Genomic DNA, 13,517 nt, shown 5'->3' with positions numbered 1-13,517 from the left:
ATTCTTCCAGCTTGTTCCTTTTAAATGTGTGCTGATTTTGGCTGAGATAGAATTAATTTTGTAAACCAGGGGTCCTAATTTTAATCCAAAACATAGTTCATATTAACTACTATGAAGAAAATTAACTCTATCCCAGCCCAAACCAGGACATTCTCCACCCCTTATTCCGTACCATTTACCTCATGCTCAGGTCCTACACTATCCAGTACATTTTTATTACCCATCACCACCCTTCCCATGCTTTACACAGATATCATTCCTTTATTTGCTGGACCATCCCTGTGAAATAACTTTAAAATGTCCATAAATGTCCACCGAGTTCATTTAGTCCATGACTTCGGGCTCTGTCTGTTATGGTGGTCACTCAGGGCAGGAGAGGTGGTGTTGCATGGAGTTACTGGGCACCAAAGCCAGGTCAGATTCAGCCCCTGCTTCTCATGCCCTGTCATGGTTTAACCCCAATGAGCAACTCAGCCCCACACAGCCTCTTGCTCACTTTCCCCTAGTGGGATGGGGGAGAGAATCAGAAGAGTGAAAGTGAGAAAACTCATGGGCTGAGATAATGGCAGTTTAACGGGTAAAGCAAGAGCTGCACAAGCAAAGCAGGAATTCATTCACCACTTCCCATGGGCAGGCAGGTGTTCAGCCATCTCCAGGACAGCTGGGCTCCATCACTGTCCCCCCTTCCTTCTTCTTCCCCCACCTTTACATGCTGAGCATAACTCCACATGGTGTGGGATATCCCTGGGGTCAGTTGGGCTCAGCTGTCCTGGCTGTGTCCCCTCCCAGCTCCTTGTGCACCCCCAGCCTGCTCGCTGGTGGGGTGGGGTGAGGAGCAGAAAAGGCCTTGGCTCTGTGTAAGCACTGCTCAGCATTAGCTAAAACACCCCTATGTTATCAGCGCTGTTTCCAGCACAAATCCAAACCACAGCCTCATACTACTACTATAAAGAAAATTAACTCTACTCCAGCCCCAAACCCATACAAAATGGTCTATTTTATGATGAAAAGGAGATATAGTATCTTTTTCTATTTTATAATTGTAATTGAATTTATTTTTGTAGGTGTAGCATCTATGACTGTGCCAGTGTACATCGCAGAAGTTGCTCCGCCACACTTAAGAGGCAGATTAGTCACCATTAACACTCTGTTCATCACTGGAGGGCAGTTTTTTGCAAGTGTCGTTGATGGAATCTTCAGCTACCTCGCGAAGGATGGATGGAGGTTTGTGAATCTTCCTTGCTAAAAGGAAAGCTGGCGGGGTTGTGATTTAGTTGACAGCTGTTATAATTCTTGTTGGTAAAATAGAGTTTATGTATAAAGTGGTAAAGCTGTATACTGAAATGGAACTTTAATAATCAAGTCTCCATAAATGGTTTAATATTCACAGTATGCCTAGGTGTTTTGACTTTACTAAACTTAAAAATGGATGAGCGATAAATATACCTCAACAAGCTTGAATGGTTGACATGTTTATGAAATTAACTTGCCTCTTGCATTTAGAATAATTACATGGTGGTTTTTCAGAAAGCGAATTTCCAGAAAGAGTGATGCTCTATTTACAAAATAGTGGTGTATGTTGAGTATTCTTAAACTGAGCACAGAATTGAAGGATATGGAAGCATGACTTCCTAGTTGAAAGCTTAGGTTATAGAATATATGTATCTATTTTATTTTACTTTCTGGATGTTATGTTCTTCCTGCAGACAATGCTAAGTGATTCTGGACTGACCCGTATACCTACTGTATTTATAGTGGTGTGTCATTTGAGAGTGATGAGAAATCTCAGTGGCTTGGTATTTTACTTGCTGACTTGAAAAAATAATTAACAGAAATGTGTAGGAGGAATAACTTATACTGTGCATTCTAACTTCTGGAAACGTGCTTAATTATGTGTGCTCTTGTCTTCAAACACGCTTGGGGAAGGGACACATGTTGTAGGGCTTTTGATTTCTGTTGCTACAGCCTGGAGTAATTTTGCTATTTGAAAATCTTAATTTGAAGGATCCCACCTGCAAAACCTTGCAAGTTAAATATCAGGTTCTCTGGCTTGCAATGGAGCTAAATAGCTCCATTTTTAGGTGCACTGTCATTGGAGGTTTAAATTAGGAATAATTAATTTGGGACTTGGTAAATAGAACTTGGAAGCTGGTCTTTCTGTAGTATGTAAAGAAATACACATTAAAATGTTGAATATGCATGAAAATAAGAAGTGTTTTCTTAATTAATCTATGCTTTAATCTGCATATGTTTGAAGATTCCGGAATTTTGAGTTTTTTCATTTTTGTCCATGCAGTTGTTTCCTTTGCCTCTTTTGTAAGAAGATGTAATATTTTGATCTTAAAAACTAGTCACTTAATGATGAGTTAGTTTAGTTTAATTTAATTTTAAGTTCTAGCTTTGGTTTGTGCTTTCAGAAAATGCATTGGTTACCTTGGCTCATATACAAATAGCATTTTGCATTTTTACATGAAGCTTTTCATGACCTTTTTATTGTAGTGCATTTGCATTCTCTGGCAGACTATGTGTCCACTTATGGAGAATTGAGAAACATCCTTCACTGAGAGAAAAACTTAGTTTTGTAGGATTGCTAATCCCTTTCTGCAGGTAAAGAAATGCGCTCAGTTTTCAGGAAAGTTAATGATATGCAGTAATGCTTTTCTAAGTAAGATACAAACTGAAGTATTTGATACCTGATGCCAATTATTCAGTAGTTGCTTTATTACCTTTTAGCCTAAATAATTTGTGAATGTAATGGCCCTTTATGCGTGGGGCTGGGTGGGAGGAATGGACAAGATATTTATTTAGAAGTGAAGATCTGGGTCCCTGCTGCTCTTAGAGACATTGTGCACTTTCTGTTCAGGCAGATTTTTCGATGTCAGTTTACTTCAGCGAGCAGGGATTCAGCTGGAAGAAGCTTTTGTGGATGTATATCTGTTGGGCTTTTTTTTCCCTGTTAGTGCCCTGACACATAGGAGGTAAAGATGTGTTCATTAGCTGTGTGTTTCAGTAAGTACTAGCACATTGGAAGAAAAATACAAGCTAACAAAGTATCTGTCAGGTATTGATCTTATTGGACTGGTGGGTTTTGTTTAATTGTTCAGGTAAACTAAGATAGTCCCTAGCTTGAGTTTTTGTAGCATAAAAACAGACTTCTGGGCTTCCTAGGGAAAGATAAGCATTGTGATACAGAATGTGTCAGTTTTCAAATCAAGCAGTGACACAGGATTGACAAGTACATTTGTAGGTAAATGATTATTTAAGGGAAAAATATAATTCCAGTTTGTTACACACATGCAAGTTACCATCTTTTGATATGTTACTTTGTAAATATATTTAGCTACAGTAGAAGATTAGGTGGAAGGCAGTGATCATTGTCAAATGTAGATTTCGTCTTTGTGTAAAACACTGATGCCACTGTACCTTAGATAGGCTCCACCTATTGAAATACTGCAGAACTCCTCTGAGGACTTCCACATTGGCGTAGCTTCTTCTGCTTAGAACAAAACCCCCTCTGCTCTGGCATAATTCAGGCCTTTAACCTAGCTGAACTAAAAAAACCTGAAAGTAAAATCTAGAACCTGTGGATTGAGTAAGACAAAGAGCCTTGATCAGAGCTGTGTGAGATGCTGGCTTCTGAAAATCTCCAACAATGGACATGTCAATTTTCAAGACAGCTTGTGCAGATGTTCAGTTACTCCTACTGTGAAGATTTGTTTTCCCTCATTCTTTGATCTGAACTTTCCTGTTGCAACTCGTGACTGTTGACTCGGCCTTTCACAGTGTACATAAGAGAAGAATCTTTTTCCATCTTCTTTATTATCTCCTTTTCAGTTATGAAAGATGCAATTACATCTCATCTTGATCATCTCTTTTTTGGGCTGCACAAACCCAGTTCTCTCAGCCTCTTCTTTTATGCCATACACTACAATTGTGTGACTGTCTTAGTGATCCATTGCTTTCTGGTTTATAGCTTTCTCTCACACTGATGGTCCCAGTCTTACAGATTCAGCATGGTGTGTTGAGTAGTGAGGAGCAATTGTTACTTGCAGCCTGGTGGCTCATGCTGGATAACTTTTGCTAATGCTCTGGTTTTAGTAGTGTTCTGCTGGATTGAGTGAAGTGAAACCATTGATGATTCATTGGGCAGAAGCTGAGGCTATGGTAGTGGTGAGCTATCCAAGGATTCTTACCTGCAGTGCTGGAGCTGTTAATTGGGTATTGTGTACTTGCCTGCCTGCAGTTAGTTTTCTGCAGCCTAACACTGCGCAGGGAAGAGTACAGATGGTTTGTCACCTGGGAAGAGTGGCCAGTGAATGCATGGGAAGAAATCACAGATGTTCACTCCTGAGACATCACATATAAGAAGGAAAATTACAGCGATTACTGTAGCTCTTGGTGACTGAATGGTTAAGTATTGGAGTGCTACACTCCAGTTAGAGTAAGAAACTTTACTTTTTCTTGGCTCTGCTTGTTCTAGGGAATGCTGGATATTAAATTAAAAATAAACCAAAGAAAACAAATATTTAACCTTACTCTGATGTCAGGCTAGCTTTATAAACCTGGCTAATGCCATCTTAATAGTATTGCAGCAGTATGTCTGAGAAGGAGAAATGTTACAGCAGACTTATTAAATTTCATGCTGGATTTTTTCAGGTCTGCTAGACATCTGCCTTCAAATGCAAAGTCTTGTACTCTGTGTAGGAAAGAACTATATTAGATTTCTGAAAGCTGGCTCAATGCGTGAGACGTCTAAAATTGCCTGCTTTTACTCTCAATTGGTTAGATCAAAATTGCTTGATCTGAAAATTGTATCAACTCTTGAACTTGCAGTGGATGTATGCTCTTAACTGAATGTTTTCCTTCTGGCCTGCTCCTTGTTCTCAGCTTTGATGAGAAGTATGTCAATTGCAAGCTAACGTTAGTGAGTGAGCAATTTCTGTACGTTTCTTTTTTGTCTTGCTTGCGATAAACATCTCTTCAATAGAGTCCAACTGGTAGCGTTAACAGTCTAGATCGAGCTTTCAGGGGCCTCCATTGATTTTGCCTCCCAAGATGATTGCAGGCACCCAGCTGCTTAGTTCTGGAGACTGTTGCGTATATGGGACTGAAGGGCTTTGGAGGAACAGAAATTAGGTAATATGAGTGTAAAGACTAAATCTGTTTATTTTGATGCATTAGAAGGTCCTTTTGTTTGCAGTGTGACATAATACAGTGATTGTGTTTTCAGTCTCCATGGTTTTGTTTTACTCTTCATTTGAAATAGAAAGAGCTTTTTAAATACTACCCTAATGCAGACATTGAATATACAATTTGGTGAGCTTCAGTGATGTATGTGTAAAGGTTATTCTGTATACGGCTACAAAATGTGGAGAGGGAAGATCATAGGAAGAAATGAGGACTATTAATGCGTGAGAACATTAGTGAATGAGGAATGGAAACATAAGTGAGTTAGTGACACTTGTTAGATATGTTGGCTGAAGACTACTCAACTAATAATCCTTCCGCATGCTTTAACTAAAGATGAGCTACACCATTCTTGAAGTGTTAGAAAATAAGAGACGTTAGAGTGTTAGAAAATAAGAGATGCTAGAGTGTTAGAAAAGAAGAGATGTTAGAGTGTTAGAAAATAAGAAATCTGCTCACAGATGTCTTTCTAGAGCAAGATTTACTTATATGACCTTTGGAAATTTTTGCTGGTTTTAGGAAGACCCTGAGGGCTCAGCATGGGGATGGGAAGACTGGCTTGCATGCACATCGTCCTGGGATGGCCATCCTCTTTGCATTACCTTTGAGTGTTCTTTTTCTCATTCTTCAGTTTTCTGCCCTGCTGTATTGCTCGTGTTTGTCTTTCTTAAATCTGCAAATGCCTCAAAGAAAGTCTTTTTCCGTTTTCATCCAAAATGTATTTGGATTTGACAAAAACATTTGGTTTGTTGCCCCAAAACAAGGTTTCCATGATCGTTGTGCTCTCTTTCCTACTCCATTAGCAGTCTCATCCATAGCATGCTTTATGAAAACAGAGGTGAGAGACTGGTGAATCGTCTCTGTGAAAGCCTGCATGAAGAGAGGAGCTAGAGGAGGGATTAGCATGTCTCCTTAATCTTGTGACTGATGTCAAGGTGTGAACCTGTTTGTGAGTACAGACCACCTCAGTATTCAGTCTGAAGGCTACTTCCTAGAGGTATTTTAATGATTATAACCACTGATGGTGAAACTTGGGATAGCTACAATAATGTACAGGTAACATCAGTACCATTTAAAGTCTTTAATGGAAATGAAAAATAGTGAAGTGCAAATGGGAAAAGGTCAGGTTTAAAGAACAGAACAAAATTATACATTGGTCTGCAGTTCTTGTTAATTTTCTTAGTGTTTTATTTCAGGAATATAAAAATGTGATGTGTATAGACCAGAACAACCCATGAATATTGGTGGTATGCTTGTCTTTCACAGTCTTTGCCCCCCACGTTAGCTGGAGTGAACCATGATAACTGTGGGTGTTGTCAGAGGTGTCAGTGCTGATTCCTGGAAGCATGACTCTCTGGCCAGTGGTAATTCTTTGTTGAGTAGAGAACTATCCTTAATATAGTAACCCCTCCTCTGCCCCTGGTATCTCAAATTCAGTTTTGATTTAAAACCTAACATTGTAGCTGGCTGAGGAGTTAAGGGCAGAGTCTCCAAAAGAGCTGGTGTTAAGCGCTGTGCTGGTAAAATGGACTTTTTTTTTCAGTGTTTCTGCTTATAGTTAGACATTTTCTAAAGTAAAACTGGCATCTCCTTACACAAGAGGCATATTCCTCTGTCAGCCGGGTCTTCTCTTAGCATGTTGTTATAGGCAAATGTTAGGCATTTATTTATTTGTTTACTTATTTCCAGGTACATGCTGGGCCTCTCAGCTGTTCCAGCAGTTATACAGTTCTTTGGATTCCTGTTTCTTCCTGAAAGTCCTCGCTGGCTCATTCAGAAAGGCCAGACTCAGAGAGCACGGAGAATCCTGTCTCAAATGCGTGGCAACCAGGCAATTGATGAAGAATATGACAGTATCAAAAACAACATTGAAGAAGAAGAAAAAGAAGTTGGAGCAGGTATGTTGAATATTTGTTGGTCTCTCTGCCTATCCATGATGAGATAAAAATCAGAAGGAATGTTGAAGTTGTAGCCTGTGGGAACTTGATGTTTTGCTTTTGTTTGTCTGTTTTGCTATTGTTTGAAATATTTCATATACTGGTAGCTTCAAAAATGAACAGATGTTTCTTTGATTCTACAGTTTTAGATTAGGTTCTGATTTCTAAGTGAAGAAAAAGTAAAGTTGTGTAAGATTCTAAGTTTATACCACCTACGCTTATATGAGAACTGCTCTCAAAAAATTACTCGGTTTAAGAATGCACATCATGAAGAGTGGAGATAATTAAATAAAGTTTGGTTTCTTTCTTCAGTGGAAAAGACCAAACAGACACTAGGGAGGTCTGAAGGTATTTTACATGCCTGAAATATCCAGAGGCCATATCCTGGCCAACTGTATTCTAGACAAGCAGCCTTTGGAAAGATTCACAAAACTAGGCATGCAATATAGAAATTCTTTTTCGGTAAATGCAACCTCTGACAGTCCTTTTTGACTGCTCCCAGGAAAATAAGGCATCTAAATAAAATCTGATTTTTTTACTCTTTTTTTTTATCCTTATGCCATAATTGCTCAAAATTTTATGTACGTACCCACGTGTGCACTTAAACAGCAAGATTACCATTCCATTGACTTTCTGTCCTCTACATACTTATCCTTTGCTTTGTGCTCAAAGTGTTATAGTCAGAATCTCAAGTAAGGCTCTTAAGTAAGACTTGTCTTTCTTCCTTAAACACTGGTAGGAAAACACTGTAACTTCTCAAAGCTGGTGGAAAGACAAACGCAAGTTATCTTACATCTGTGTAAACTGAGACTGAACATCTCATAATGCCTAATCTCATTGCCTCATTGAGTTTGGCTTTGAGCCTATGATTCTAAGTATCTGGAAAAAGTTATTTGACATATGCTAGTGAAGGGATTTTCAAAATATTCACTGCTGTGAAGCAGGATCTCTTTACTCCCATTACGTTTTTGAAGCTTTGGATACTTTTTTCCAGTTTTGGGGGCATAGGGGGCATGGGAAATGAAGTTCATTGAATCTGATTCAGTAAAAAGCTGAAGCGGATGTTCATAGGACAGCTTAGAGTCCTGTGCTGAGGTTCTTGATCCTAATTAGAGATTAGGCTGTTCAGTTCCGTGAAAGGCCACTTGATGTGTAGCATTAAAGTTTTTATGCTTTGTAGAAAGAAAAGGAATAGATGTTTGCCCCATCCAGTCGCTTATCCTCAGTCACTGGGCTATGGAGTATGGCCTTGTTTCTCTTGCTTAAATCTTTCCTCATGCTGCTGTTTCACTATTTGTTGTAAGACTGCATTAGGACTGACTCCAGCTCAGTTGTTAAATCAGTCTTCTGTACATTGGTAACTTGGACTGGCACACTGATTGTGAGGTTGTTGGCATTCTAGAACGTGCAGATCTCTTGGTTTCCCCCTGCCCCCCCAGAAAAGTCAAGCACATTTTTAGGAGAAAGCTTGGTTACACAGAATCAGTGTTTTCTTCTCAGGTAGTCCACAGCTTCAGATTTGTCACCAAAGGGCATTAAAAAAGTGGGAATAGTTACAAGTATATGCTGTCCCACTTGTTATAAATGTCTAGCAAATAGGCATTAGATATAGTCACTCTCCTTTTTGTTTATAACTTGGTTGTATTGCACTTCATCCCATTCAACCCAAAGTCTTCATTGTTACAAAAAGGTATGTTGTATGTCAGCATCAAGACATACATTATATTTATTACATTTCTGTGACTTTCAGGTTGTATTTACAAATTGTATTAAATTGTAATTACTTCCATTTCTTGAGGAGTTGTCTGAATCCTCAGTATTGAATTTGGCATGCATAGTGCAAGAGCAACTTGTTCATGGTTATATGGTGTTTAGGTATTGACAAATAAAATGTGTGCTTCTGCAAAGACTGCATTTAATTTTTTACGTGTGTTTGCACTGAGGTTTTTTTGGTTTTGTTTGGGTTTTTTTTTAGTATATATATTGCTGTAGTACTTTTTGTTTTCATTTCTCCCATTTGTGGCAGGCAATGTTTTAAAACACTAGCTAATAGCAATGATAAAGGATAGTAGTAATTCCTATCAGATGTTGCGGACATCATTCCAGTTTTACAAAAAGCCTTAAATGGCCCTGAATTGACAGTGTGTGTACGTGGCATTCGAGGAAAGATAGATAACTTTGTAGACTGTAGATTGAAAATCATCTTACTTTTGCCTAGAAGGGTCTTTTCCTTTCCTGTCTTTTCTTTTCTTGAAAAAGAACAGATGTTCTTTTTCATTAATTGATATATGAGCATCTTTGCCAGTTTCTTAGGGCATCATTTCCGGAGTGAAAATAGGTCTGTGTTTGACTCCTTCTCTGAAGGGAGTAACAGAATGTAACCGTAACATGTTCTCCAGTCCCACACTGAAAGCTGTAATGCTTTTTGTAACTGTTTCATCAACTATTCGTGTCAGGGAAATAATGAATCACAGGGGAACTTCATCTGTGGTTTTTAAACCACTTTCTTCAAAGTCTGGTTGTAGTGTCTGTTGTAAAACCAGAGAAGTCCATTGCTTTCTCCACATGGTCATCAAGCAGCTTCTGTCTTGAAAATAATGCAGATGCCCTCAGCAAGAAACTTTTGTTTCGGAAGTCTTTTTGTATCAATGTTGAATACCTGTTAAGCAAATGATTCACATTTCTTTATCCTTTCCAATACATTCATCCAATTCACTGCTGCTGATACTGCTTAGCAGCTTATATATTAGCATTTTCAGATTGGTAGCTGGAAAAGGATGTATCTTTTTGGCAAATGCTTTCCCAATGACTGGTTATGCAAATGACATTTATTCTGGCAGTCATGAATACTGCTTCTGCATGCTCTGTGCTATACTCCCAGTTTGACTTTTGGTGTTGTAGCCTTGCACTTTGTCATGGTTTAAGCCCAGCCGGCAAGCCAGAACCATGCAGCCGCTTGCTCACTCCGCCCCCCCTTCTCTCCACCCACTCCTGGAGGGACTGGGAGGAGAATCGAAAGAATGTCACTCCCATTGGATTGAGATAAGAGCAGTCCAGTAACTAAGGTATAACACAAACCACTCCTACCACCAATGATAATAATGATAAGGGAAATAACAAGGGAAGAGAATACAACAGCTAACCACCTGCCGACTGATACCCAGCCCAATCGAGCAGTGAAGTAGCCCTTCCAGGTAACTGCCCCCAGGTTCACATCCTGGGCATGATGTGCTGTGGTATGGAATACCTCTTTGGTTAGTTTGGGTCAGGTGTCCTGTCTCTGCTTCCTCCCGGCTTTCTCCTCCTCCCTGGCAGAGCATGAGGCTCACAAAGTCCTTGGTCAGAGTAACGGCAGCGACTGAAAACATCGGTGTTATCAGCTCTGTTCCCAGGCTGAAAGTCAGAACACAGCGCTGCACCAGCTACTAAGAAGGAGAAAAATGACTGCTACTGCTGAACCCAGGACACGCTTCAAGAACTGAATGGAAGAGCATCCCATTCTGCAGTAACATTATGAGTTGAATCTTGGTCAAATCTAGCTAATCATCATCAGTTAACATCACCTCCCTCTCAGTTGGTGAGGCTGTAGTGCAAAAAGGGAGCTAGTGACAGGAAAATCAGGGGTAAAAGGACTATGAGGAAGATGTTAAAAGAGAGCTCACCAAGAGTTGTGGAGACAGTAGTTCGTAGGTGTGAAGTGGACTTCCCCATCAAATATGCTGTGGATCCCCAGTGGATTCCCCGGTGTTCAGCTTAGGCTCTGAAGCCTAAAGGAAGAGACTAGTCAGAAGGTGGTTGCAACAGAGTGAAGAATCAAAGACATTGCTGGGAGAGTGTTCTGGGGCTCTTCGTAGCAAAACATGTCTGACTTGCACTGCCTCTGAACTGTAGTTTTTAGTACAGTTAGGGCAGAGATTCTGTACTGCACGTTAGTTAAAAAACAGGCAATCAAATCACAGCAGGTAGGTAAGCACAGTGGCTTAGTTACGCAGGTACAGATGAAACTGCTTGTGTTCCTAAGTGAACTACAGAGTGGATTTGTAATGCTAGTTCTAGAGTAAGCACTTCAGTGTGAATTTAATGTGTCGATTTTGTGCTTAAGAATAAAGCTACTAGCACGCCTTTGGTACAAGTTTTCCGGGTTGCCAGTGTAGTGCTCATCTCAGACTGGACAGAAATCATAATGACATCCAATGGAGACATTTAAAATAGATCATTAATTTGCTGTATGTTTAACAACACTCCACTGGTCAAAGCAAATCATAGAAAAGTATCAGCTTATACTGCCTTTCTGGGTGAAAGCATCTGCAAACTGCCTGGCTTTTCCTCACGCCCTTTTGTAGCAGTACTGAGCTGGGATGTGCCAGGATGCATGGTATTTCATGTGACATTTGTAGTGATGACTGTACTAGTAACTTAGCGTCTCGATGAAATGAACATCATTTGCATTAAGACTAGACATTTATTTTTGTGTAAATGAAGGACGTGTAACTGTGGATCATAATTACACTAGGAGAGCAGTGTAATATCCCTTGGACATATATTTCTCCCATATTTCTCCAAAGGTTGAGACTCTTGACCTTATCTGCTCTGCCTGTGGACCTTTGCATTTTATTATCTGTTCTTATCTATGTATCTGTGTCGCCTTCTGATCATGGAGATGTCTTTTCTGCACACGTTATGCTCAGTAATTCTGGCTGTGTAAAACTGCTGGGGCTCAGTGGTGCATGGAAACCATGCTGCTTCTGTGAAACTCACTGAGTGGTTTAGAAAATGCATCATTACTCTGTAATACTGTTTAACTTGCCATTCTATGTCTGTACCAGAATGTTACGTAAAGGGCACTGCTTCTAGATCAGGCATTTTCTTGTGTTTTCATTATTTTTAATACACTTTTTGTAATAGCCTAGCTTTTTCTTTGTGAGACCAAGAAAAACGTATCTGTGCTGCTCTTTCACTCCTGTAGGCTTGACTTACTTCTTTGCTGTATTTCCTATTGGATCAGTGAGTCAGTCTCCTTTTTAGGTTTTGTATTTCCATGTTGGAGCTAAATGTGTTATGGTATAAAGGTAAAAGCAGCTCATTACCGTTATGTTTCAGCTCATAACTTTGCCCAGTTAACTGTCAGTTAAAATAGGATATTATTAGGCAGGAGATCTGGACCCTTAGTCCTTCCTGGTTCCAGTATTTTTGTTTCTTGCACCTTTTCTTCTTAAGTAATATTTTAGCTTCTTAGTATTCCTGGCTATGCCTTTGGCTGGAATCATTTGACATGCATCTTTCCAGGGGGATGCTGGAAACTTGCAATGGTTTCATTCTTTACCATAATTCTCCCCTGACTTCTGGGAGTTGTTTTTATCCTAGCCTGCCTCCCGACATGCCTGGTGTTGAAAATTATACAGATGGTTTTATTACTCTTGGACATCAGCTGGAATGTTATTTAATGAAACTTGGTAATACTGCGATGCTCTGGCAGGGCTGTGCAGAGCTCTGAATCATCCCACTTCCAGGCACTGAAATCCTTATTTGAAGTTACGATATTAAGTGGCTGTTGTTACCTGTAATCATGAAATTACATGGAAATCTTCGGGGCAGAAGTTGTTTGGCTAAGGATTTGTTGAAGAAAATCCCAAATCCAATGTGGTTGGTAGTCATGTCAGCCTGAAATTCTTGCCTGTGGCAATACGAAATGCCAGGGTCAGTTCCAAGCGGGTTTTGCCTTTGGGTTTTGTGGGAAGTGTGGCCAGTGCAAGATGTACTTGAAAGGAATATCTTAATTTCATTCTTGTATTTTAACCATTTGACATGTAGAATTATTTGTTCCCTTAAGAACAAAAATTATTCCTGTGTATGTCTTCATTAGAATTTGTTTTGATATCAACCCATTAAAAACCACACTCTGGATAATTTAGAATTTATGCAATGCAGGCAAATAAAATGTGGAGACATTTGATCTTGAGAAAGTGAACTAACCCAGTTCAGTGCACGGTCTGATAACGAGAAAAATACTTCTACAAAACTTGGCAAGGAATATTGGAAATATGAATTACTGCATTAAACAAATGATACAGAGAGATAAGAAGAATTTGGTTCTCCTTTTATCCTTAAAATCTTTTAAAAGGCTGACTTATTCTTGCAAATATGACCTTTGAGAAATCTAGTATATAAAGTACATGGTTGTTTTTTGCCTTGTAGAGAAAGATGACTGCTATGTTTCAAAAAATAATAGTTTGTTTCTCAGAGCTCTGCTTACACCTTCAGTCTGTGCACCTAACTGAGTTTGGAAATGTCTGTATACTTTGGAATCCTGGTGTTAGTGTGCTCCCATGGCAGGGCATTTCAAGCTGCCTTTGCTTCAGTGGCTTATGCGCAAAACCTGGCCCTTAATCTTCC

At 39.5% G+C, this 13,517-nt stretch overlaps 1 protein-coding gene across 2 annotated transcripts in view; it reads left to right on the top strand.

Moving 5' to 3' along the window:
- SLC2A13 (solute carrier family 2 member 13) overlaps positions 1-13,517 on the top strand; it is a 160,961-nt gene that overhangs the window by 30,760 nt on the left and 116,684 nt on the right. For both annotated transcript variants that reach the window (XM_065665747.1, XM_065665738.1), the window contains exons 2-3: positions 1,065-1,224; positions 6,877-7,085. In XM_065665747.1, coding sequence (XP_065521819.1) covers positions 1,065-1,224; positions 6,877-7,085 — 369 coding nt within the window. The remainder of the gene's footprint in view (positions 1-1,064; positions 1,225-6,876; positions 7,086-13,517) is intronic.

The sequence above is a fragment of the Lathamus discolor genome, chromosome 1 (assembly GCF_037157495.1).
Source record: "Lathamus discolor isolate bLatDis1 chromosome 1, bLatDis1.hap1, whole genome shotgun sequence".
NCBI classification, from domain to species: domain Eukaryota; kingdom Metazoa; phylum Chordata; class Aves; order Psittaciformes; family Psittacidae; genus Lathamus; species Lathamus discolor.
The sequence above is the reverse complement of the archived record's forward strand: the minus strand, read 5'-3'. Positions and strand labels throughout refer to the sequence as shown.